At 53.7% G+C, this 23,315-nt stretch overlaps 1 protein-coding gene across 4 annotated transcripts in view; it reads left to right on the forward strand.

Moving 5' to 3' along the window:
- The window catches only part of NDEL1 (nudE neurodevelopment protein 1 like 1), a 22,972-nt gene extending 340 nt beyond the window's left edge, over positions 1-22,632 (forward strand). Inside the window, exons 1-10 of one of the 4 annotated variants that reach the window (XM_041427302.1) lie at positions 4,956-5,085; positions 8,512-8,609; positions 9,956-10,109; positions 11,250-11,398; positions 12,356-12,492; positions 14,477-14,650; positions 15,353-15,444; positions 17,384-17,529; positions 20,297-20,331; positions 22,130-22,632. In XM_041427302.1, the coding sequence (XP_041283236.1) occupies positions 5,059-5,085; positions 8,512-8,609; positions 9,956-10,109; positions 11,250-11,398; positions 12,356-12,492; positions 14,477-14,650; positions 15,353-15,444; positions 17,384-17,529; positions 20,297-20,331; positions 22,130-22,137 (1,020 nt within the window). In that variant the 5' untranslated portion in view covers positions 4,956-5,058 and the 3' untranslated portion in view covers positions 22,138-22,632. Of the gene's footprint in view, positions 1-4,134; positions 4,545-4,955; positions 5,086-8,511; positions 8,610-9,955; positions 10,110-11,249; positions 11,399-12,355; positions 12,493-14,476; positions 14,651-15,352; positions 15,445-17,383; positions 17,530-20,296; positions 20,332-22,129 lie in introns of those variants that run through there. The other 3 variants (XM_041427301.1, XM_041427299.1, XM_041427300.1) reach the window with 3 other exon arrangements.
- Positions 22,633-23,315: the final 683 nt, after the last annotated feature.

Here is a 23,315-nt window from a genome sequence, read left to right on the forward strand (position 1 = left end):
GCGGGGCCGGCCCGGCCGCACCGGGGCTCGGAGCTGCCCCGGGCGCTGCCGCCGCTCTGCCGGCCTCGGCCCCCGGCGTGGGCGTTTTCTTGTCACTGGCAGCGAGCTGGACTCGTGGTTTGCCTCTGTTGTCGTAAAATCCCCGATCGATCGTACGCCCGGGGCAGCGTCATACGCCCAGCGTCTTTTTCGGAAGAAATTCCTCCGGGAATTGGTGCTTGGATGCTGGAGGGGGCAGGGAGGAGGCGGTGGAGTCATCACCCCTGGGGTGCTGAGGGACGGGCCGGTGGAGCTTGGTGCCCTGCTGGGCTCGGGTCCTTCCCTGTCATTCTGCGCTCCCCGCTGGCTGTTTGTCCGTCGTTCCGTCCGTAATTCCGCCGGGGTTTCTCTCCGGGGGTGCTGCCCTCCCTGAGAGCCCCGTGGGCTGTGTCTGAACGTGCCCTCACGGGTGATGAGCGTGACCCGAATTGCAGCAGACGTGCTGGAAGGACGCGCTGGGAGGAGAGCAGCGACGTCCCCGAGCCAGCCCCGTGCTCCCACCGGCACATCCCTGCCCTTCCCGGGGACTCTGCTCCCACCGGCACATCCCTGCCCTTCCCGGGGACTCTGCTCCCACCGGCACATCCCTGCCCTTCCCGGGGACTCTGCTCCCACCGGCACATCCCTGCCCTTCCCGGGGACTCTGCTCCCACCGGCACATCCCTGCCCTTCCCGGGGACTCTGCTCCCGCACATCCCTGCCCTTCCCGGGGCCTCTGCTCCCACCGGCACATCCCTGCCCTTCCCGGGGACTCTGCTCCCACCGGCACATCCCTGCCCTTCCCGGGGACTCTGCTCCCACCGGCACATCCCTGCCCTTCCCGGGGAACAGAGCCCTGCTCTCCCCCTGGCACATCCCTGTCCTTCCCAGGAGCAGAGCCCTGCTCTCCCCCAGCACATTCCCATCCCTGTCCTTCCCAGGAACAGAGCCCTGCTCTCCCCCTGGCACATTCCCATCCCTGCCCTTCCCAGGAGCAGAGCTGAGCTCTCCCACCCACAGCCTGCTCTGAGCTGAGTGACTCAGGGCTTCTCTCTTCCCCCTGCCTTGACTCGCTCACGAGTGCAGGGCTTTGGGTGCCTGTGGCATTTGTTGCCTGAGAGGTGGTTAAATACAAGAAACTGCTGTCGAAGAGTTCCCTGGATACTTCAGAATTTTTTTTTCTTCCTTTACATTTTTTTCCAACCCCCTCCCGCCCCCCCGGAAACAATTCCTTGCTGAGGAAGGAATTGTTCCTGCTGAGAGCTGGTGGCCTTTCCAAGGTCAGTGTTTTGTTAGAGATATCAGCAACTGTAAGAGGAAGAAGCTGTCCCAAGGCAGAAAAGGGACTGGGAAGATTTTAGATATTTTGGAAGGGGCTGCCCAGGAAGGTGGTGTGTAGCTATGATATTTTATGAAAAATCCTTTGCTAGGATTTTTCTCCTATTCTAGCTGAGAAGCCTCAGAAAAGAAATGCAAACAATAACTGTCTGATGGCCGTGGAATGTGCTCTGGACATTGTTTACCAACAGGTGCATCTTTGGTTGGTCCATGTGAGTTATTTCTACTTAATAACCAATCAGAGATCCAGCTGTGTGGACTCTGAGAGTCACAAGTTTTTGTTATCATTGCTTTTTTGTTCTTTTTAGCTTTCTGATGGATTTTTCTCTCTATTCTTTTAGTATAGTTTTAATATAATATAATAAAATAAATCAGATACACGGAGTCAGGATTCTCATCTCTTCTCTCATCCTGGCACCCTTGGAGGGTCCTGGAGGAGATGCCCTGGCCTGTTTCCTGGCTGGGCTGTGCATTTCTGTGTTGTTGTATATGTGGAGGCAGAGCCCTGGTGGGAAGATTCAATAATTTAATTAAACTTGTCACTGGGAGTCCCAGAAGTGAAGGAAGAGTTCAGAGGCAGTGTTTGAGTCAGTGTTTGAGTCACCTTCCTTGCTCTTCAGGGGAAAACCCTCCCTTTTTTCTCTGACTCTTCAGTGTTTGCAGATACGTAAGATAATTCCTCATTTGGTGGAGAAGGACAGAGAAGAGAAAGGAAAACAAGAAAGTGGAGAGAAAGCACGAGACTGATGATGGCTGTGACCTTGGTGTCACAAGGAATCTTGTCTCTGGAGACTGCCAAGCAGTGCAGCAACAAAGCACAGTTTATGCCCTCAGTCCATTACATTGGTTTTTTTGAGGTGCCAGGAAAGTCAGACTGCAGGAAGGAAATGGTATTTTTGCAGCCCTTGATGTTTGTGAGGCCACAAAGCTAATCAAGATAAACGGGGGGCTGTGTTCACAAGCTGCCTGCACTGCTGTGCTGCCCTGACCCCGGGCAAACCAGAGCCATCAGAGCAGATTTTTCATGGTGTGCTTTTGTCCCTCCAGGGCTCTTCTGTCCCCACAGCTCAGTGGAAGGTTGTGCTGGTTCCTTCTCCTGATCAACACAGAGTTTGGGGGGGTTACTTTTAATATTCTGTTTAATTTTCAGTTAATATTCTGTTCAGAGTCCCTCTCTGCTGGGGGCTGCTCTGGGACCCATTTTAGGGGGCATTTTTCAAATCCATTTTACCTCCCCAGCACCGGTAGAACTTCAGAGCTGTAAAAGCAACAGAATCCAGTCCTTTTGGCAGAAATCCTGCCGAGTGCTTTTCCCCTGGAATTCCTTGGTCACTGTGTCATGTCACCCTCTGGCCACCGCCCTCCCAGGAGGTGTCATCGGGGTGGTTTGGCTTTGGTGGTGGCAGGGAGGCCCAGGGGACACGGAGCTGTCCCTGGTGCAGGCTGTGTGCCACAGCCTCCCAGGAAAGCCATTGCTGCTGCCTGGGGTGCCCTGGCATTCCTCAAGGCTTAACCTGAGAGCAGCAGAGCTGGGGAAGGGGGAGGTGGGCTGGGTGGTCTCCAGAGGGGTGTGGAGAAGGTGGAGGTGGGCTGGGTGGTCTCCAGAGGGGTGTGGAGAAGGTGGAGGTGGCTGGGTGGTCTCCAGAGGGGTGTGGAGAAGGTGGAGGTGGCTGGGTGGTCTCCAGAGGGGTGCAGGTCCTCCCAGCCTGGTGTGGGTGAGGATCAGAGCTCCTGCTGCCCACCACACCTCACCAGCCTGCGCAGGAGGGAGCAGAGGCTGGGGCAGGGACAAGCAAATCCTTCCCACAGGCTGAATTTCCTTCTCAGTTTGCTGTTTGCTCCTGCCCGTGTGGATTCATCCCTCTGGAGTTCCTGGGTGCAGAGCTGGGAGCAAATTGTCCCCATGCTCAGGCCAGGGTGTTCTGGGACATCTCCAGGAGCCTTTCCTGAACCTCTGCAGGTGCTGAACCTGCAGCAGGAGCACCAGCCTCTCCTTTTTTAGTCACTTCAGTGAGGTTACCTGGGAAGGAGCAGAGGTCAAATGTCTGAAACTTCCCATGTTTGTGAAAGCAATAAATCTTTTTAAGTAGAAAATTCTGATACTTTTGGTAGTCATAGGTTGATTTCTGAGAAGAGATGTTTTGCATCAGTGCCTTTCTTCTGGTTTCAAGGCTTCTAACCCAGTGCTGGCTCACTCTTCAAGGGTTTTCCTGTGACTGGATATCAAATATTCAGCAGACAGATGAGTCTTGGCCATGTGGTGCAGAGCAGACATGTTCTATTTGATTAATGAGGCTGTTGAGATAGCAAGGCTTTGCTGTGTGATGTTTGGTTTATCTTAAATGCTTTCCTGAATTTGGCACCAAGTTCTGCAGGTAGGATTGGTTATCTCCTGCCTCCTGTGCTGCCCAAATTGGAAATGCAGGATTTATTATTGCAGCAGAGCGAGGAGCGTTGTGCTGACGCCGTGCTCGGTGACTTTCTCCTCTTCCTGAAAGCTCCCGTGCTGCTGTTGTGAGAGAGAAGGAGGCATTTGTTGTGGTTCACTCGAGAACATTCAGTTCAAAAATAGAACTGCAGGAGAAGGTTCACTTCCCAGAGGTTCAGTTTCATCCCAGCAATGGATGCAGGCACACGTCCAAGCGCGGATGGAAATCCGCCGGCTCCTGTTCCAGCACGGGCAGAACAAGCCCAAATTGATTGGTGAAATCTGATCTGGGGCTTCTGCTTGTTTGTTTTCCATCTTCCAATAAGACAGTGCACATTTGCTCTGAGTTTTGGCTGAAGTGCTGGGGTTACCTTGCTGTGAGTCTTGGTTGGGTTTGCGAGGAGAAAATCAAGAGCTTCAGGAGCTGGAAGTTACCTGTTGGTCCTCGTGCTTTGAGAAGGTGAAAAATGATGGCAACAAGATTTCTTCTGCTTTTCTGCCCATGAATCAGCAAAAAGGGGGAAGAGGAAGAAGAGCTGGCTGTGGACAGTCCTTGCTGCTGTGCTGGCAGCTCTGGATGGTGCCAGCATTGGTGATGGTGTCATTGCCTCCGAGAAGGGGGGACTGGCAGCCAGCAAGCACTTGGACATTTTGTGATAGCCAGAGTGGCTGTTATCTTGAGAGCTGAAGGCCAGATGTGAGCTTGGCAGAGCTTCTTGATCAAGTCCTGTTTTGAGCTGGTTGCTTGTTAATTCCAAAGGTCAGTGGGCATTTGTGGTGCCTTGAAGGGAGGGGGATCAGCCAAGCGTGGCTGGGGGAGGTCAGCCCTGTGGTTGGTCCTGTTTGAGTGGCCTTGCTTTGCTTCTGCTTAATTTTTCATGTTTGGTGTCTGAAAATCTTGGACAAATAGGGTTGCGAGGAAGAAAGCAGAAAAATGTACAGAAAAACAACCTGTTCATGAAGATCAAATAATACTCCTTGTCTTTATATGGCAGTATTTATGAGCTGGTTTTAAATGGGGGAGTGAGAGGCAATTAAAATGAGGAGGAATTCTTTCTGCAGCCACTTGAGATGCTGCAGGTACATCTGGGGTGAATTGCAGTGCTCAGAGCCATCCCTGCTGTGACGTGTGAGGGACCGAGTGACTCTGAGAGCAGGGAGGAGTGGATTCCCCACTGTGGGAAGGGGTGGGTCCCAGCTGAGAGTCGTGCTGGATTTCAGGCTGTGTTTTGGTCTTAGATTTCACCCCAAGCTTTGCTGCAGTCTCCCGTCACATGGAGAGCCTGGGGAGCTTGTTTAAGGTACTGTGTTACACTTCGAGCTGTGGTTGTGTTTTCATGGCTTAGCTGGAGGGTGGCTCCAGAGAGGTTTGGGGTTGGCCTTGAATGCAGGTTGCTTAAATTGCTTGAAAAATCCTGTCTGCGCGTTACTTTGGTTGTTTCTGGTGCATTCTTGAGCCTCTGGCTCTCGTGATCTCTGCAGGATACTGCTCCTCTTGTTTTAAGGATGCTTTTGAGGTGGGAAAACAGATTTGTCCTGTACAAACCCCCCTGGATTTAGACAAGTTCTTAACCTCCACAGTGTGTTTTTTTAGAGTCATTGCAGCGTGGAGAAGTTCTTTCCTTTTCACAGTGGAGAGTTGCTGGGTCCTGCTGGCTTTGTCGGGGGGGCTTGAAAGGAGCCCCGGTGTTTTGAAGGTAGTCCTTGTCTGGGAGCAGCTTTGGAGCTGGAGCTGTGCCCACGGAGCTGTGTTTTCCCAGGGCACTGTGTGAATGCTAAGCTGTGTTGGAATGAATCTGAGTGGGCAGCAGCATAAGCCTGCTCTCATTTTCCCTGGAAGACGCTGCTGCATTGTCTTGTCTGCTCCCTGAAAGCCTCAGTGTTGTTTGTCAAAGGCTGGATTCTGCAAGTGCCACGTATGCAAAGAAGCCCTGAATAGGAAGGACTGGCCGTGCTGGTTCTCAGCTCCTGACAGAATTCCTGGGGCCAGGACAACAGGCAGCAGGCTGAGGCAAAGCAGGTTTTGTTAAACTCTTGGTATTCCGTGGGCATCCGCTCTCCCACACATGAGATGTGTGGAGTTGTCTGGCTGTGCTCTGATAACTCCTGGGATTTGCTCTCAGCTTGCACAGTCCATGTTTTTGTGGATCATTCTGAGGGAATGGGCAGAGCTTGGCAGAGTGAAGGATTTTCCCATGGCCACGTGTGTGCTGGGAGCAGGTCTGGAAGTGTCAGCATCTCCCTGCTCCCAGGTTGAGATTTTGGCTGTGTTTGCAGGGTGGCTGTGTGCTCTGGTCCCTTTGTCCTGCCCCTCGTGGGAATACAAGTGACAAAAAGCAGGATGTGGGTGCTGGAGCTCAGCAGTGCACACTGGCACAGGCATCTGCAGCAGGGCTTGGTGCAGAGCAGTCAGCAGATCCCAAATCCCTGCTGATGCCATTAGGGATGGTGGGACACATGGAGCAGGGGCAATCATGACCTAGCACCCCCTCACCAAGCAGGATGAGAGAGATGGGGAAGATCTGGGTGGGTTGGGAAGGAAAAATTCCTGCCCAGAATTCCTGAGGCAGCGCTGGGCTGAATCTCCTCCCTCCAGTGTGTGGAAGGAAAAGGTGCTGGACAAGGAGTGGGGGCAAACACACCTCCTGTCCTTGGGAGCCCTTCCTGCCTTGCACAGGCTGCTGTGCTTGCAGGGATCCCTCAGATGTTGATGTCCAAGGGTGTGCCCCGTGTGAGCAGACAGGAAGGAGCCTTGTGCCTTATCTCAGCTACTTCTAGGAAATGATGTAAGACGCTTCTCTGTAAGAGCTTTTTTCTAGCCACATCCTGAATTTTACTGACAGCCCGCTTGGCTGCTCACCTTTTGAGCCCAGCTCCTGTGGGGCTGTGGGAGTTGAGCCTTGTGCTTTATCTGGTTTATTCTGGGGTGGATGTGCTCCCTGCTGCTCTGAGCCTCTCCGGTGTGCCAGTTTAGAGCTGGTCAGGGATTTGTGGAAGGGCTGGATCAGTGCTTGACAAGTGCAAGGGACAGCACCAGCCCTGCCTTGTCCTGGCAGTGGGAATCACTGTCCAGGAGCTGCTGGGCACACCTGAGCTGTGTCCGGTGTCTGCTCCGTGCTCCCACCGTGGAACTGCAGCAGCTGAGGCAGCAATACTGAGCTCCACATCCACAGGTTCTGCACAGAGCTTGGGATTTGTCCCTGTGGAGTGACTGAGCTGCCTTGGTAACGGCTGATGCAAGTACTCCCAAAGAAAACCCTGCCTGAAATTTGTGGTGGGAACGGCTCCACAGGTACTTGTCATTTTCTCAGTGCAGGAGAGGAAACACCATCGTTCTGCTGAGCCGTGACGTGTTTGCTTCTGCAGTAAAGCTGTGCAGTTAAATAAACACAGAGATGTGAGGTGGTTTCGAGGTGCTTGGCTGCCTCTGGATCAGTTTGCTCTTGGCTTGTGGCAGCTGCAGGCTCAGCTGGAGAGCCAATGTGCCAGTTCTGCCTCGCTGTGTTTGGCCTGGCTGCCCTCTGACGAAAGCATGGGACTGTTCTGGCCCACTTTGAGGTGTCAAAAATGTGGGTCACTGAGATATAGAACACATCAGCGTGACAACTTTAGCCTGAAGGGACAGAGTTGGCTGGGAACTGATGGCTGTTAGAGCCAGGACTTGTAGGTCAGCTCTTCTGATCAATGGGCTTGGTGCAGGCGTTGTTCACAGCCTCTGCTTGGAGCTTGGGTTCACCCCCTTCTTTTTTGGGTTGGAAAGGACAGAATTTGAGGCTTGGCTTTTTGAGGAAAAAAAAAAAAAACAAAACCTTAAAGAGCTGTGGGATTGCTGGGGGAGGGCTCAGCAATGGTGCATCTCCTGGTTGGGGTCTGAGCATTCTCCTGGTCCTGCTCTGCATTTTATCTCCTTTATCACCCTTGAGACCTGGCCTGTGCTGAGGCCCCTAATGTCTTGTGTCCCTCAGATCATATAAAACCATAAAACCATACCAAAGGTGTGTTGGGTTGTGTTTCTGGTGCTGGCTGATAGCCTGGGGAGGTCCAAGAAAGCAGGATCCTGATGGAGAGGAGGTCTGCAGTGCCTTGGTGTGGGAAACATCTCTGAACACCTCCAGGCTGAGAACCCTCCTCTGTGACGTGACTATGTCATTTCTGGGAGAGGCTGATCTTCCTTCTGCCTGTCTGAGGCAGCAGGGCTGCATGGATAATTCCTGTGACCTGCATGGGACACAAGTGGGAATTAGCCAGGAGGAGCAAGTTGAGTTTTGATGTGCACACAGAGCTGTTTGTGGTTATCTCACTTGGAGTGTCCATCTCGCCTTTGCAGCTCTGAAAGCAGCTGTAGTGCAGTCACTGTGTGGTGGCAGGAGGCAAAATCTCTTCAAAACACTTCATGAAGCAAAGTGGACACTGACAGCTGTAAATTTGAGTGTGTGACCAGCTGTGGGCCTGAGAGGGCTTGTGGCACTGCTGGAGTTTTGGTGGCAGCTACAAAATACAACCAGAGCTTCTGCTCTCATTTCAGGCTGCTGCACAAGCCCTTGCAGAGTAAAATCCTGGGGCTGGCTGGGGCAGGTCTGTGTGCTGGATGAGCCCTGGGAGGGACTCCTGGCATCCTGGGCTTGGGTGCCAAGTCCTGGTGCCTGAAAAGCCCAGGATTGAGCAGAGGTTTTGGGGTGGTCTGCCCAGGTTTGTGCTGAGTGTATCCCTGTGCTTGTGTCCTGCAGGTCGTGTTGATCATGGACAGTGAAGAAATCCCTACTTTTTCGAGTCCAAAGGAGGAAACTGCCTACTGGAAAGAGCTTTCCTTGAAGTACAAGCAAAGGTATTGTGGATTTGCAAGCTGAATGTGGTTCTTAATGACCAGGATTTGGATCTTAATGATGGCTGTTTAATCTGTTCCTCTACAAGGCCACACCAAGATGGTTATTAGATACTTTAGAGAAAACCTGTGAGAAGAGAATTCTCTGGAAAGGATTTCCAGCTTTAAAATTTCCATCTCTGTGGGAGCTGAGTGTTTCTTGCCCAGTGTCACCATGCCAAGAACTGCAGGCTATGTTTTGAGCATGTTTGAGCAAGAGCAGAGCTTTTTATGATCATGTGCACCTTGGTGTAATTAAAGTGCTGCCTTGAGTGGTATCTTGATGTTTTATCATCAGAAGGCGCCTTTGGGCTTGCCTTGTATCATTCCTGTTCCCTCAAGCTTCTTCTAGTGGACTGACTGGTATGAAAAGTGCCTGATTTGGTGTCTGCTGCACTTTATTCAGGAGTTTCACAGCTCCTGGTCCTGCCTGTACCCGTGGTTTGCATCTCTTGGGGGAGACAGGGCTTTGGCACCAAGCTGCAGCTGCTGTCTGGAGCAATGCTGTGCATCTGGGGGGACTGGGGGCGTGGGCTGAGGTTTTTTTGGAGTTAAATCCCTCTCAAGCCCAAAGAGCCCAAGGTGCTGGTGGCTTTTTCTGTTTGGTTTGGGGTTTTTTTTGGGAGTGACGTGTTGGGAATGTGGAGGGGCCTGTCCTTGTGGAGAACCCTAAGCTGTTCCTGCGTGTCAGAAATTCCATCTGAGGCACCACTGGATGTGTTGTTGCCCAAAGCCTCAGTGGTTTTCTCTGCTGCTTGCTCAGGGCTCAGCTATTACGTGTGGTAAAGATGCAAATTTAATAAGCAAAGTATGTGGGGTGGCTACTTCTGGTATTTAATAACTCACAGTGGTATGAGGTAGGCATGTCCTGCCTTCCTGACTCTGCATGATTTTTACAAACTTGAATTTTCCAGCTAGTGCAGGGATGCAGAAACTCTTGTTCTCTCTTCAGCTGCTGACCAAAATCTGGTTAAATGTTTGCTTAATTCATTGTCTGTTCCATCAAGTCTGCCAGCAGTGAAAGCTAATGGAGCACAAAGTGCTTCTCAGGCTCCCTTGAATCCTGTAAATAGCTTTGGTTCCACACAGGCATTCAAGGTGGCTGCTGGGTTTGATGTAAGAGAATTAATTTCCTTCAATCGCTTCGCTTAATGCAATTTCTCTATTTTCCCATTTTTCTTTTTCCCTTTAGAGGTCTATGGATGACACTAAAGTGCTTTAAAACTCCTGTTTCTCAGCTTTTTCCTTTAGGAGAGCTGCAGGTTTTGTTTTAACTTGGTTTTCCCACTGATGCAATCCTCTCCTTGCAGCTTCCAGGAGGCTCGTGAAGAGCTGGCTGAATTCCAGGAGGGAAGCAGGGAATTAGAAGCTGAGTTGGAGGCACAGCTAGTGCAAGCTGAGCAGAGGAACAGAGATTTGCAAGCAGATAACCAAAGACTGAAATATGAAGTGGAAACATTAAAGGTAGGTTTTTTCTGTGGCAGTGCTGCTTTTCCTTTCAGCTACGTCTTGGATCTCTTCTTGGATCGTCTGGGCTGCTCTTGGGCACTGAATATCCAAATAAAAAAAGGAGTTGTCTGGTTAAGATCCACACTGAAGCATGGCATGTACCCCAAATAAGGCCAGGGACGTTTCTGGCAGAATTTTTCTTGTTCACGTCATGAAACTTGGTCCTGGAGTTTGTGCTGCTTTGAATTCCCCAGGCTGTGCCAAGGAGGAGCTTTATTTGTTCCACAGGCAACATCAGCATAGCAACAGGGCACCTCACAAGGGCTTTTGTCAGGCCACTGCCTTGTCACCTTCCTTTGCAAACCAGTCTTGTTGCCCTCAGGGTCTCCCTGCTTTCATGAGACCCCAGAGAAAGCAGAAAATTGATGATTTGTGCACATCTCCCAGGGAGCCTCCAGGTCCATTCACAGCTGCATCTGTGGAGCCAGGAACTGCTGGAGGATCTGCATGTGCACAAGGTGGCTCTCAGTCGATCCCTCTGTGCTAACAATCTTGAGCAAGCATCATCTTGGGCAGTCTTGGCTTATTTAGTGAAGCCAGAGGTTAGAAATTCACTGAGTGGAAGGAGGGTTTATGGGATTGCTCTGTGTCTCCAGTCCCAGCTGTACTTGCAGGGTCAGGATGTGTTTTATGAGCTCGGTGGTTTCTCCACAGCCCCTCAGAGGGTTTTTGGCAGTGGTTTCCTCAGTCTGTTGAGGATGACTCTGTGGGCCTGGAGCTTTTGTGACAGATTTCAGCCCCCATGTTTGCCAGTCAGAATTTCTCTCTCGGGTGGGTGCTGTCAGGGCAGGAGCACAGAGGGGAGGGTTGCAGTTGGGTTTCTCCCTGCCTTCCTGGAGCAGCTGTCGGTGCAGGCTGGGGGCAGCAGATGCAGGGGTGCATCCCTGAGAGGCAGCTGTGCCACGGGGACATGGCTGGCTGCCACTCTGGGCTGTGGCTCAGCGTGTTCCTTCTCCCTCTCCACTTTCTGCTCTCAGTTACCAGCAGTCCCAAACCAGCATTCTGCACACAGAGTGACACTTTTTGTCCCCTTTTCGTGCCGATGGCTTGGCCAGTGCCAGCAGCTGATGTTTATCTCCCTGTCCTTTGTTTCAGGAGAAACTGGAGCACCAGTATGCCCAGAGTTACAAGCAGGTGTCGTTGTTGGAGGATGACCTGAGCCAGACAAGGGCCATCAAAGATCAGCTGCACAAATATGTGAGGGAGCTGGAGCAGGCCAACGATGACCTGGAACGTGCCAAGAGGTGAAGGCTGCAAACCTCCTCTTCCCTTCAAAATTGCACCACAAAGATCTTTTCTTTGCTACTCAGCTCGAGCATTTCATTGTTCCTTAAGGGGAAAATATCAGAAAAGCCCCCAAGGCTTTGGATTGCTTGAGCAGTGCAGTTGCCCCTCATCAGCAGCTGGTTCCTGTTGCAGCAGGAGGGGCAGTGTGGTTTGTGCTCCTGTGAGCAGCAAGCCCAGAGCCAGCCAGGCCACTGCACTGCCCGTGGTGTCCCCAGCCAAGTGACTGATATTTGTGGTCCTGCTGCCTCAGAGCCCCTTTGAAGTCAGAGTCTCCTGCTTTGCACAGTCCTGTTCAATCAGCCAGGCCACAGGAGTGTCCTGGTGCCTTGCAGAGCAGCTGGAGGGAGCAGCCCTGCCCTTTCCAAGTGCTGGAATGAGCAGGCTGCTGCTGGGAACACCCAGTCTGGGAGGAGGTCATGCTTCCCTTCTGCTGAGTGGGAATTCTGCCATTGATTCAGGGAGAGCAGGAATGAGCCTCTGGCCATCTGGAAGAAAGGTCTGAGAGCTGAGCCCTGTTTGCACAAGGCTCTTAAGCTCATGGCTAACTTTTACTCTGGTTTTGGGAGGAATTGGGTGTTAGGTCATGTCCCAGTGCTCTGCTGCCCACCTTGCAGAGCCTGAGAGCTGAGCTGGGGCACTGATTAATGCTCAGCTTGGGAGCAGGGCTGGGGGAAAGAGGAGCTCTGGGCTGGCTCTTTCCCACATCCTTGGTACATCTGAGAGCCAGGTGCTATCGTGTTCTTCTCATCTTTTTCTCCTGTTTCTTTGGTGACTCCTTTCTAAGAAGCATTTCCATGGCTTTCAGGTGCTTACCTTGAACATAGCCCTGCTAACATTTTCCTTCTGTTATGCTTTTGAATAAGCTTTTATGCTGGCTGAGCTGAAGAACCTAATATTCTGGATTTTGTTTCTAGGGCAACAATAGTTTCATTGGAAGACTTTGAACAAAGGCTGAACCAAGCTATTGAGAGAAATGCATTTTTAGAAAGTGAACTGGATGACAAGGAGTCATTGCTGGTCTCTGTACAGAGATTAAAGGATGAAGCAAGAGGTATGGCTGGTCTGGTTGGTTCTGGCTCCTGGTGCAGGGTTGGTTTGCTAAAAGAGATGTGCAGCAAGCCAAGCTCATGTTTCTGGAAAGGCTCACATGATGAGACTTGAACTGCATGCTTTAGGTTTTACTAACAGTGTGTTGTTCTTTGTGTGTCCAGTTCAGCCAAAAAGAAAAACTTCCTCATTTAGGGCAGAATTAATAATTGATGGATTCAGGATTTTTAACACAAAAACATTCTGTTCCACAGATATCAGAGAATGGAGGAAGTTGCTTCACAAGTTCCTCTTGCTGTGGGTTTATAGGAAGGGAAAGCACAGGGAATGACAGGGAAATACAGGAAAAATTATCAAGTAACTCTTAAAAGAAATCTCCTGTGTTCCTTCTAAGCCCCTTGCAAATTGCCTTAAATATATTATTTAATGTGTTGTGGTAAAGGCTGTGTTTAGACCTGTGGGAGGTGTTTGGGGTGGTGTTCTGGGATGAGATCAGGAGCTGGGCATTCCCCAGTGCAATCACACTGAGGATGCTGGGGAAGCATTTTTAATGGTGCTAGAAACTGATTTCTCTAACAGTGGAGCTGACTGCTCATAGCCTGTGCCAGCCAGTAATGGCTTTAGAGACTGGTGCTTTGCAGCTTTGTTCCCTAAATGAAGCTTTCTAAAATATTTCCTCATTTAAGGCCTGCAGCTCAGTGTAAGAACACACCTGACAGCAGGCTGGGATTTTTTGTTGTTTTTCTCCTTTATGAACCTTTTTGAAGCAAGTTTGTGCCACAGAAATTGAGAGCTTTATTGGAAGCACAGGGATTTTGAAATAAATATGAAGAAAGGCATTTTCTTAGGAACTATATGTATTGTAATGTGAGATTAGGGCAATAAAACTGGGAAAACCAGCAAAAGCCAGGGGACTGTTTTCCAGAATACTGGAACAATCAGCAAAACAGATATCTTGTTTCTTAGATGAGTCATTTGGACATTTTTAGCATTTGTGAGTTGTTCCCCCTGGCAGCAAGCAGGAGCAGTAGCCTCTAAAAGAACTGGTACTGTCCAACTCAAATCTGACATTTCTGGCTGAGCAGCCTCAGATCCTCTTCTGGGAGCTCAGACACATTTTCACTTCAGCTCTGCTGTTTTACCTAAAATCAGCTCTAAGCATTTGTTACAGCTGAAAATCTGTGATGTGCAGGTAATTTTGCTTTTGTACCAGATTGGGGCAAGGAATAGGAGGTCTCTGAAAGTGAAGCTGCTCTGCCCAAAAAGGAACAACTCACTTGTAATGTTTGTTTGCATCTTTCTGAGGGTTTGAGAGATCCCTTGCTGGGCTGTGCTGGGTGTTCTTTGTAGCAAAAAGCTGTGCAAAGGGAAGGGATAAGCTGCAATCTGGGGAGCAGGTGGGAATAAAGCCAGGCTTTTCTAAGGCCCAGTCCTTTGGACTGCCCTCCAGTCTGCCCTGTTACTTGTCAGGAGCTGGGTGCAACCCTTTGGCTTGTGTGATTATTAACTGGGGGGGATGTAGGGAATGGGAAGCACAGGAGCAGGTCACTGCTGTGTTTGAGCAGGAGCTGGGCTCAGCAGCAGCAGCAGCTCTTTGTGTCCAGCTGCAGTTCTGGTAACGTGGAGCTCACACTGCAAATGGGGAGAAATCCTGAGGCAAATCAGCTGCCCCCATCCCAGGGACAGGGAGCTGTGTGGGGCAGGCAGGGCTGTTTGCTCTGGGATGATGGGGTGGGATAATGGGGTGGGAAAATGGGGTGGGATAATGGGATGGGGAAATGGGGTGGGAAAATGGGGTGGGAAAATGGGGTGGGATCATGGGATGTGGCTGCTCTGAGGGCTGTCCCCACTGCTGGAGGAGGCACTAACCCAGGATTGGTGGGAAGTGTCTGCTGCTGCCCCTCCCAAATGAACAGAGACAGTGTTTGTGAGAGAATCAGTCACTAATAGGGGATTTTGTGGGGTTTTTTCCTGCTCTCCACCCTCAGACCTGCGGCAGGAGCTGGCTGTGAGGGAAAGGCAGCAGGAGGTGACAAGGAAATCAGCACCCAGCTCCCCCACTCTGGACTGTGAGAAGATGGATTCAGCTGTCCAGGCCTCTCTCTCCTTGCCAGCTACACCCGTTGGAAAAGGATCAGAAAATAGTTTTCCTTCCCCAAAAGGTACCACCCACAGGAACGGGGTCTGGCTGTGCTCCTGGAGGAGCCAGAGGTGGATGGGGTGTGGATCTCCCACACTGCCAGCTGTGTGCTTGAATCCAGGGCAGCAGCAGCTGCATTTCAGGAGTGAGAGCATGGCAGAGGACAGTGAAGCTTAGGCACTGCCTTTGGGGGCAGGCAGGGTTTGCACTCTGCACCTGAAGATATTTGGGAATGCAGGGGAGTGCAGGGACTGGTAATTGTGCTCAAATGTGCAGCAGCAGTGGTGGGTGAGCACACTGCCTTCTCGGGGGTCCTGTTTCCTGTGTGGGGCAGTGGGATCTCAGTGCAGCCCCTCTGCCCATCTGGAGGGCTCTGGGCAGTCACAGGGATTAGCAGTGGATGTTTCAGAGGAGGAAGGGGGATTGCAGAGGGAGCTCTGCCTGCTGGGATGGATTGCAGTCAGTAGCCTTGCAGATGGAGAGTGCATGAACTCTGCCTGGGGAGGCTGATGCAGCCAGGGCAGTGAGCAGGAATTAAGCTTTATCATTCTCCCTGCCTGGTGATCCTGCAGTTACTGTGGGTAATTGTATGAAATGTCTGCAGCAAGATTCTAGACATGTTTGGGGTTTGTTTTTTTTTTTCATCTAGAAGCTGATTTATTTAAATTTTTGAAAAACCTGAGCTGTGGAGGAGTGAAGTAATGAGAGGTGTCTGTGTTTGCAGCTATACCAAATGGGTTTGGTACCAGCCCACTCACTCCCTCAGCTCGAATATCTGCACTCAACATCGTGGGAGATCTGCTACGCAAAGTGGGGGTGAGTGCTCTGAGCTCTGGCTCTCCCTGGGGCTCCTGGCCCTGTGCTCCATCCCAGACAGCCTGGGCTGTGCTGGGTGCTTCTGGAGCTGCCAAATCATCCACTCAGTATTTGATAATGCTTCATTTTTTGAAATCATTTTGATTTTTAAAGCCTGATCCTATGGTTCTGAGTCCAGTTTGGGGTGACGAAATTCATGTTTGGAATAAAAATTTTTCATGTGTTGGGTTAGACACTGCCAACTTGTTTCTTACCTTAACTGGGCCTGCAGCTTCCTCTGCCTGGGCTGCAGGGCTGGAGCTCAGGCCCTGGGTGAGGAGGAGCTGGGGTCACCCTGCCAGGGTGGGACAGCTCCTCTCCCACTGAGATCTGCCACAGAAAGAAAAGCCAGCCTGGAAGCCTTTGGTAAGAAAGTGAGAAAATAAATGAGGAGAAAGCCAAATGCTCCCATCTGTGGCTGGTGGGGAAGTGAAATGCATGAGCCTTTAAAGGGATTACACTGTCAGCAGAGAAAACTGCTCTGAACATCTGCTGCACTGCTGTTCAGGACCCAGGCTCTCCCCTTGGAAGAAGAAATGAGTTTTGAGCTGCCAGGAGCTTCTCTGAGCCGTGGAGGTTGAGTGTGAGTGGAGCTCAGGGCAGCTGGGGCTGTGCAGCCACGCTGAGCCTCCAGGAGCTGCACTGCAGACTGTTGTTTTAGCAGGCTTGGGCATGAAAAATGCCTGGCTGCTCTCCTTTGGGCTCAGCCCCGCTTTGAAAGGGCAGCAGGGCAGCTCGGGGTTAGCAGTGCCACGTTTCAAAGGGGATCATTGTGAGCAAGAGGCTGCAGGGGATTTGGGGAGCTTAGTGCCAATCCCGTGTGATTGCTGTGCCAGGACAGGAAATGCCAAATAAGCAAGCAGCTCTCCAGGCTGCCCTGAGCCAGGGCTCCAGCTCAGGCACTGCTCTGGGAGCAGTCAGAGGGTGCTCAGCTTCTTTGGGGTTTGGCTGTGCCCCATCCCAAGCTTTGCACTCCCTGTCTCTGCAGGAAGTTTCCCCTCTGCTCTCCTGCCTGCAGCTGAGGCAGGGCTCAGGTCACACTGCCCGTGGCCAGGGGACAGCCTTGTGACATCCAGAGTTACCTACAGCTGCCTGCATAGTCCATAACCCCTAAATAAACTTCCAGGGATTCCTAGGGCTCACCTGTGGCAGCCTCTTAATGGAATATTCTGTGCAGAAAGGACCAAACCCCACACTGGGGAGATGAATTTCAGTCTTCAGAAGGCACAGAAGGCTGTAATGAGTGAGGACTGTCTGTTACACCACGTGGATCTTCAGGATAAGGTGGATATTCAGCCTCTGATGGGGGCAGAAAGGGCAGGTGATGCTCTGGACTAAAGGGAGAATCAGGATGTTGCTCTTCCTTCCTTCACTGGCCCTTTACATGGGGGAAAAACCTCACCAGGCCTGTTTGGAAGGGTGGCAGTGAAACTTCAGAAATTTACTTTATTTTGCAAGCCAAGATTAAGAAAGAAATTCCAGGAGGCATTGTCCTGGTGAAAAAAAAACAACTTTCCATGTGCACAGTCCCTCTCAAAGCTTAGGATTCTGCTTTAGGCTCTCAGTGTTCTGATCAGCTCAGGGCAGCTGCTGAAGCAAGAAGTTTGGGTAACTTCTGCTGGGATTTGGCTTCCTTGTCTTGGGTAATTATTTCAGAGTTCATCTGTTCTAGAATCTGAGCCCTCGTGGAGCTGAGTAATGTCTGGCAGTCTGCATCAGCATCTGTGTGTTTCCTTTGTGGTGGGGTGACGAGGAAATGACAGCTTTGTTCCCATTTTCTTGCCAAGGGTGATCGCACTGCAGTCCTGACCGTGGCAGTCTCAGGCTCACGAGCAGCAAAATACTTCCTCCTCCTCATGGTATCACTTTTTTAACACTGTTCTTTCCTCCCCTTTCACAGGCCTTAGAATCCAAACTAGCTGCTTGCAGGAATTTTGCAAAGGACCAGGCATCACGGAAATCCTACATTTCAGGGAACGTCGGCAGCGCCGTGCTGAGCAGCAACGGCACAAAGTACCCAGGGCACACGTCCTTCTTTGACAAGGGGTGAGTGGGGCACGGCTGTGCCCTCGGGCAGGGCTCTGGAGCCCTGCTGGTGCCTGCTCCTCACTGCTCTGCTGTGGGAGAAGCAGCCCGTGGAGCAGGGGCTGGTGCGGGGGGTTTGGGTGAAGCAGAGAGAAAAGCGGTGTGGGGCTGGCAGTGCCACCCCTGCCCCGTGTCCTGGTGGCTGTGCCAACCCCAGGCAGCGAGGAGTGAGCCCTCAGGGGCACAGGAGGGGCTGCCAGGCTGCAGGTGTGCTCTGGAGAGCCACAACTGGAGATTCCCTGCAGAGCTGAGGACAGGCAGGGATGTTCCCTGCGAGGGATGGAGGGATGGAGTCCTGGTGCTCACACCCCTCCGGGAAGGGAGGGATGAACCATTGCTGGTGGAATTGTGGCTCCTCCCTGCTGTGAGCCAGCCTGGGAGGCAGGGATTGCTTTCCTGGGAACGAGGAGCCCGTGCTCAGAGCTCCCTCTGGGATGCTGGCAGTGCTTCTGCAGGAGAGATTTCGGGTTCCTCACAGCACAGGGCCCTGAACAGAGGTGGGAAAGCACAGAGTTCTCCGGTGGTGCTGAGGGCAAACAGCCTCCATGCTCCCTGTCTTCACGTCAAACCTCAGTGCTGATATCAGCCCTCCCTCAATCCTGCATTTATTTCAGAGAATGAAAGCAGCTGGTTCCAGCCTGGAAGTGCCAGAGCAGCCAGCTGAGCTCCCCCCATCCATCCTCAGTGGGGCTGTGTGGGGAGCAGGGCAAGCTGCACCTTCAAAACTGCCACTGGGAGCTTCTGGAGCCACTGGTGATTGCTGCTTTTGGGAAGGAAGGAAGGATTCAGAGCCTTGAAGCCCTGTGCAGATCAGCCTTTTGGGCTGGGTGTGCTGCAGGGCTGGGGGTGTGCCTCCCCCAGCAGGGCTCCTGCAGTGCTGGGCAGGGATTATGGCAGCGTGGCTATATTGAGGTGTGCTGTGACAAATAAGCTGATTGCTCTCTGGGGTGGGGGTCACTTCTAATTATGCAGATTGTCATCACACTCCTTACCCGGGCTGGCTGCCTGGAGGGGGGAGCAGGCTGGGGCTGAGGGAGGCTGAGACAGCCTGGAAGGAGGTGCTGCAGCAGAGCTGGGGGTGGTGGTGGGCAGGGACAGGGCTGGCAGTGGTTCCTGTGCTCATCTGCAAGGTGCCAGAGGTGCTGCAGGGCCCCACTGTGCTGTCCTTGTCCCCTGCAGCCCGTGTGCTGCTCCCAGGCTGTCCCTTCAGGCCCTCTGTGCCAGCAGGGGCTGGCAGTGCCCGTGCTGTGCCCCAGGGCTGCTCTGCAAAGCCTGGCTTGGCCCTGGCAGCTGGACTGGGGGAGCAGCCCTGACCCAGCTGTGAGTGTGACTCTGCTCCAGGTGTAACCCTGACCCAGGTGTGAGGGTAACCCTGACTCAGGTGTGAGTGTGACTCTGCTCCAGGTGTAACCCTGACCCAGGTGTAACCCTGACCCAGCTGTGAGAGTAACCCTGACCCAGCTGTGAGTGTGACTCTGCTCCAGGTGTAACCCTGCCCCAGGTGTAACCCTGACCCAGCTGTGAGAGTAACCCTGACCCAGCTGAGTGTGACTCTGCCCCAGGTGTAACCCTGCTGCAGCTGTGACAGTAACCCTGACCCAGGTGTCAATCTGCTCCAGCTGTGAGTGCAGCCCTGCTCCAGGTGTGACTCTGCTCCAGCTGTGAGTGCAGCCCTGCTCCAGGTGTGACTCTGCTCCAGGTGTGAGTGCAGCCCTGCTCCAGGTGTGACCCTGCTCCAGCTGTGAGTGCAGCTCTGCCCCAGCTGTGAGTGCAGCCCTGCTCCAGGTGTGACTCTGCTCCAGCTGTGAGTGCAGCCCTGCCCCAGCTGTGAGTGCAGCCCTGCCCCAGCAGCAGCTGGTGCCTGAGTGCTGGCTTGGGCAGAGATAACTCAGCCACACCATTGCAGCTCGGTTTGTTTTCCTCCTCCTTCCATTTCATTGAAATATTTGAGGTGTCTCCAGCTCTTGTCAAGCCTCTGTTTTAGGGGAGGCCTGGAGCACAGCAGGGCTTGCACCAAAGCTTGGCTGCAGAGCTGGGGGACTCAGGGTTTATCTGCTTCTTTAAAACTCAGCAGTGTCTGGTGTAAGATCAGTTTCCTGCAGATTTGTCCCTTCAGGAACAGGCAGGTTCTGTCCAGATGCCAGGGAATGGCACAACAGCACCTGAGGATGGTCTCAGGATGGATACTTGTATCTTGCTGTTGTAATCATTGTTAATTGGTTGTTAATGTCACTCCAGTTTGGTCCAGGAAACAGAAGTGCTCTGGGCTCTGCAGGGCCCTGGCACTGCACAGCCAGCCTTGTTCCCCTGCCTGCAGCCCAGGGTCCTCACAGCTGCTGTTTATTCTTGGCTTTCTTGTCAATCCCTTGGGCTTTGTTTTGATGACAGGAGCTGCAGTTTAAGGTGAGAAGTGCCTGTGCTCTCACACAGCAGTCACAGGTGGCTCTGCACTGTTACCCACAGCCCTGACCAGAACTCCAGGCTGGGAAAGCTGGGTCTTCTCCAGCCCCTGACCCAGCTCGTGGAAAGGTTTCCCTGGGAGAGGGGAGCTGTGGTGGCTCAGCTGCCACAGAAGGGCTGTGCTGTGCTGTGCCCACCGTGCAGAGCTCACAGCAGAGCTTTGCTGAGCCTTGGCTGAGCACCTGTGCTTGGCCCCAGCTGCTGCCTCCAGGGCTGTGCTCAGGAATGTCATTTTTGTGTGCATAAACTTTCCCTTTCTCTCCACTAGGCGCGAGAAGGTGATATTCCCCACCCTGGTCATGGGTAAATGAATTCATTTGCACTGATTGGCTGCATGTGGTGTAACCTGGGGCTTGGGGCAGATCTGGGGCTCTGCTAACTGCACGAGGTAGTTGGTAGTGCCACACTAATGGGCCCTGATAAAGCCTGAGGCTGCTCTTTCTCCCGACTTGAAATAAACCTCTCTGCTGCTGTGACCTGTTGCAGACATAAGCCTGAGTGCTGCTTGCTTTCTTCGTCTGTTTAACACTTCAGTGAGTGCATGTTTCTGATGGAACTGGTCACAGCAGGGGTGCAGGGCAAGCTTCATGGATGGAGTTCATGTGCAAGGTTTGCCCTCTGGTCGGGATTTTCCTTCAGCATTTTGTGGTTCTTGACCTGCTGATTGCAGTGGTGTGGTTGTGGCTGGCAGGAAAGCAAAGAAGGGCACAGGTGCCTGGGAGCAGGGAGGGGACAGTGTGGGTAGGGACAGCAGTGTCCCTGCTCTGTGTCACTGTCCCTGCCCAGCTGTGGCAGCACCTGGGGCAGTTCCAGAGCTCCTGTGCAGTTCCAGGTCTCCAGGTGTGCTTTACCAGCTCCATCTCCCCTTCAGGCCAGGCTGCTCAGCTCCAGGAAAAACCTTCCACCGAGGATTTGTTGGATACTTAGAGCTGAGGGAGTCTTGGGCATGAGGTGCTAAGTACAAAATACAGCTTGAAATGCAGATTAATGAGTCCAAATTAGTAATCAGGGCACAGAGTGGTTGGCCATGGACACAAAGTCCATGGCACTGCAGGGACAGGCAGTCAGAACCATCCCTGAGGAACCACTGCAGGGACATTTCCAGCAGGAATGCTGCTCCTTGCTGGCTGGAGATGTGTCAGGGCACAGTGGAAAAGCTGCTGGAGCCACAGGCTCCTGTGCCACCCCCTGGGAGGGCAGGTGCTGCACAGCTCCAGAGGACACTGGGGAAGGGGAGCCTCTGGATCACCGGGAGCCTCCCCTGCAGCCCAGGGGGGACTGGGGGGACACAGAGCCAGCTCTGCTGGGCTGTGACACTGCTGAGTGTGAGTGTGTGACCTCCTGGGCACAGGGACACAGAGCTGTGCCACAGGGACACAGGGCTGTGCCATGGCTGGGACACAGGGACACAGGGCTGTGCCACAGGGACATGGGGCTGTGCCATGGCTGTGCCACAGGGACACAGGGCTGTGCCATGGCTGTGCCACAGGGACACAGAGCTGTGCCACAGGGACACAGGGCTGTGCCATGGCTGTGCCACAGGGACACAGAGCTGTGCCACAGGATCACAAGGCTGTGCCATGGCTGTGCCACAGGGCACTCATTTCAGGGCAGGGACAGGTGGGGCCAGCCCTGAGGGATGCCCTGGCCCTGCCCAGCCCCACGGTGACCCCCAGCAGGCTCAGGCTCTGCAGCACTCATCCTCCTGGGACAGTCACCTCGGCCAGGCCGTGCCAGCTCCAGCCCTGGCGTGGCACCGAGCTGGCAGCAGAGCTGGGGCCGGTGCTGCCCAGGCTGTGCCATGGCTCCAGCACAGGGCACTCATGCCGGGGCAGGGACAGGTGGGGCCAGCCCTGAGGGATGCCCTGGCCCTGCCCAGCCCCACGGTGACCCCCAGCAGGCTCAGGCTCTGCAGCACTCATCCTCCTGGGACAGTCACCTCGGCCAGGCCGTGCCAGCTCCAGCCCTGGCGTGGCACCGAGCTGGCAGCAGAGCTGGGGCCGGTGCTGCCCTGCTCCCAGAACAGAGGAGGGAGGAGCAGGGTGAGTTCCAGTGCCTGTCCTGGCTGCCGCTCCCCTAACGGGCTGTCTCTTGTCCCCAGGGCGGTGAACGGCTTTGACCAAGGGCCCCCCGGCCTGGGGGGCTCCCGACCGTCCTCGGCGCCGGGAATGCTCCCCCTGAGCGTATGAGCCCGCAGGGGCTTGGACTCGGATGCTTTTCTCAGCCCAGCTCGAGAAGAACTGCTCCTGATTCCTCCCCATTCCCACTGGAACATGACCCCGAGAGGAGACCCCGAGCCCGCGGCCCTCCATGTCCTGTCAATACAGTTTGTTTTCTGCTGTCGCTGTAGTGGACGTTCTCTGCCCTGGCCCCACCAGCTGCCACCCTCTGCTGTGCTTGGGGACACCGAGTCCTGCTGTGCTTGGGGACACTGGGTCCTGCTCTGCTTGGGGACAGGCAAGTTTGGGGACACCGAGTCCTGCTCTGTTTGGGGGACAGGCCCAGCCTCACCCCCTTGGCTTTCCCTCTCCTCTCAGTCTGACAGAGCCTTGGCTGCTCCTCTGACAGCTCCCCTGTCCCTGTCCCTGTTCCTGTCCCTGCCAGGCCCTGCAGCAGAGTCCTGCTCTGTCTGGGGACAGGCAGGTCTGGGGACACTGAATCCTGCTCTGTCTGGGGGACAGGCAAGTCTGGGGACACCAAGTCCTACTGTGCTTGGGACACTGAGTCCTGCTCTGTTTGGGGACAGGCAAGTTTGGGGACACCGAGTCCTGCTCTGTTTGGGGGACAGGCCCAGCCTCACCCCCTTGGCTTTCCCTCTCCTCTCCCTCTGACAGAGCCTTGGCTGCTCCTCTGACAGCTCCCCTGTCCCTGTCCCTGTCCCTGTCCCTGTCCCTGCCAGGCCCTGCAGCTGCTGCTCTCAGACCTCTGGAAGTGCCCTGGGCTGGCCAGCTGTGGCCCTGGGGCCATTGGCACTCGGGAGCCAGCCCCAGGTGCTGTCTCAGGGGCAGCTGCACCCGGGGCACTCAGAGCAGGGCTGGGTGAGCAGCTCCAGCCTGGCCAGGCCGGCTCCATCCCCGCTGGACAGCTGGACACACACACAGAGCCAGGCTCTGTGCCCATCCCAGCCCCCAAATGCCTTGGTAGGGCCTGGCATGGCTGAGCTGCTCTCCCTGGGGCCCTGCCCTGGTGCAGGGTGGCAGTGCCGTGTCCAGGGGCTCAGGTGTCCCCAGGGCTGCCCCTCAGCTCCCTGGCCTCTGTCCCTCACCCCACACACAGCGACCCCATGG

Source organism: Onychostruthus taczanowskii, unplaced genomic scaffold (genome assembly GCF_017590055.1).
Source record: "Onychostruthus taczanowskii isolate IOZ18803 unplaced genomic scaffold, ASM1759005v1 scaffold99, whole genome shotgun sequence".
Taxonomy (NCBI): domain Eukaryota; kingdom Metazoa; phylum Chordata; class Aves; order Passeriformes; family Passeridae; genus Onychostruthus; species Onychostruthus taczanowskii.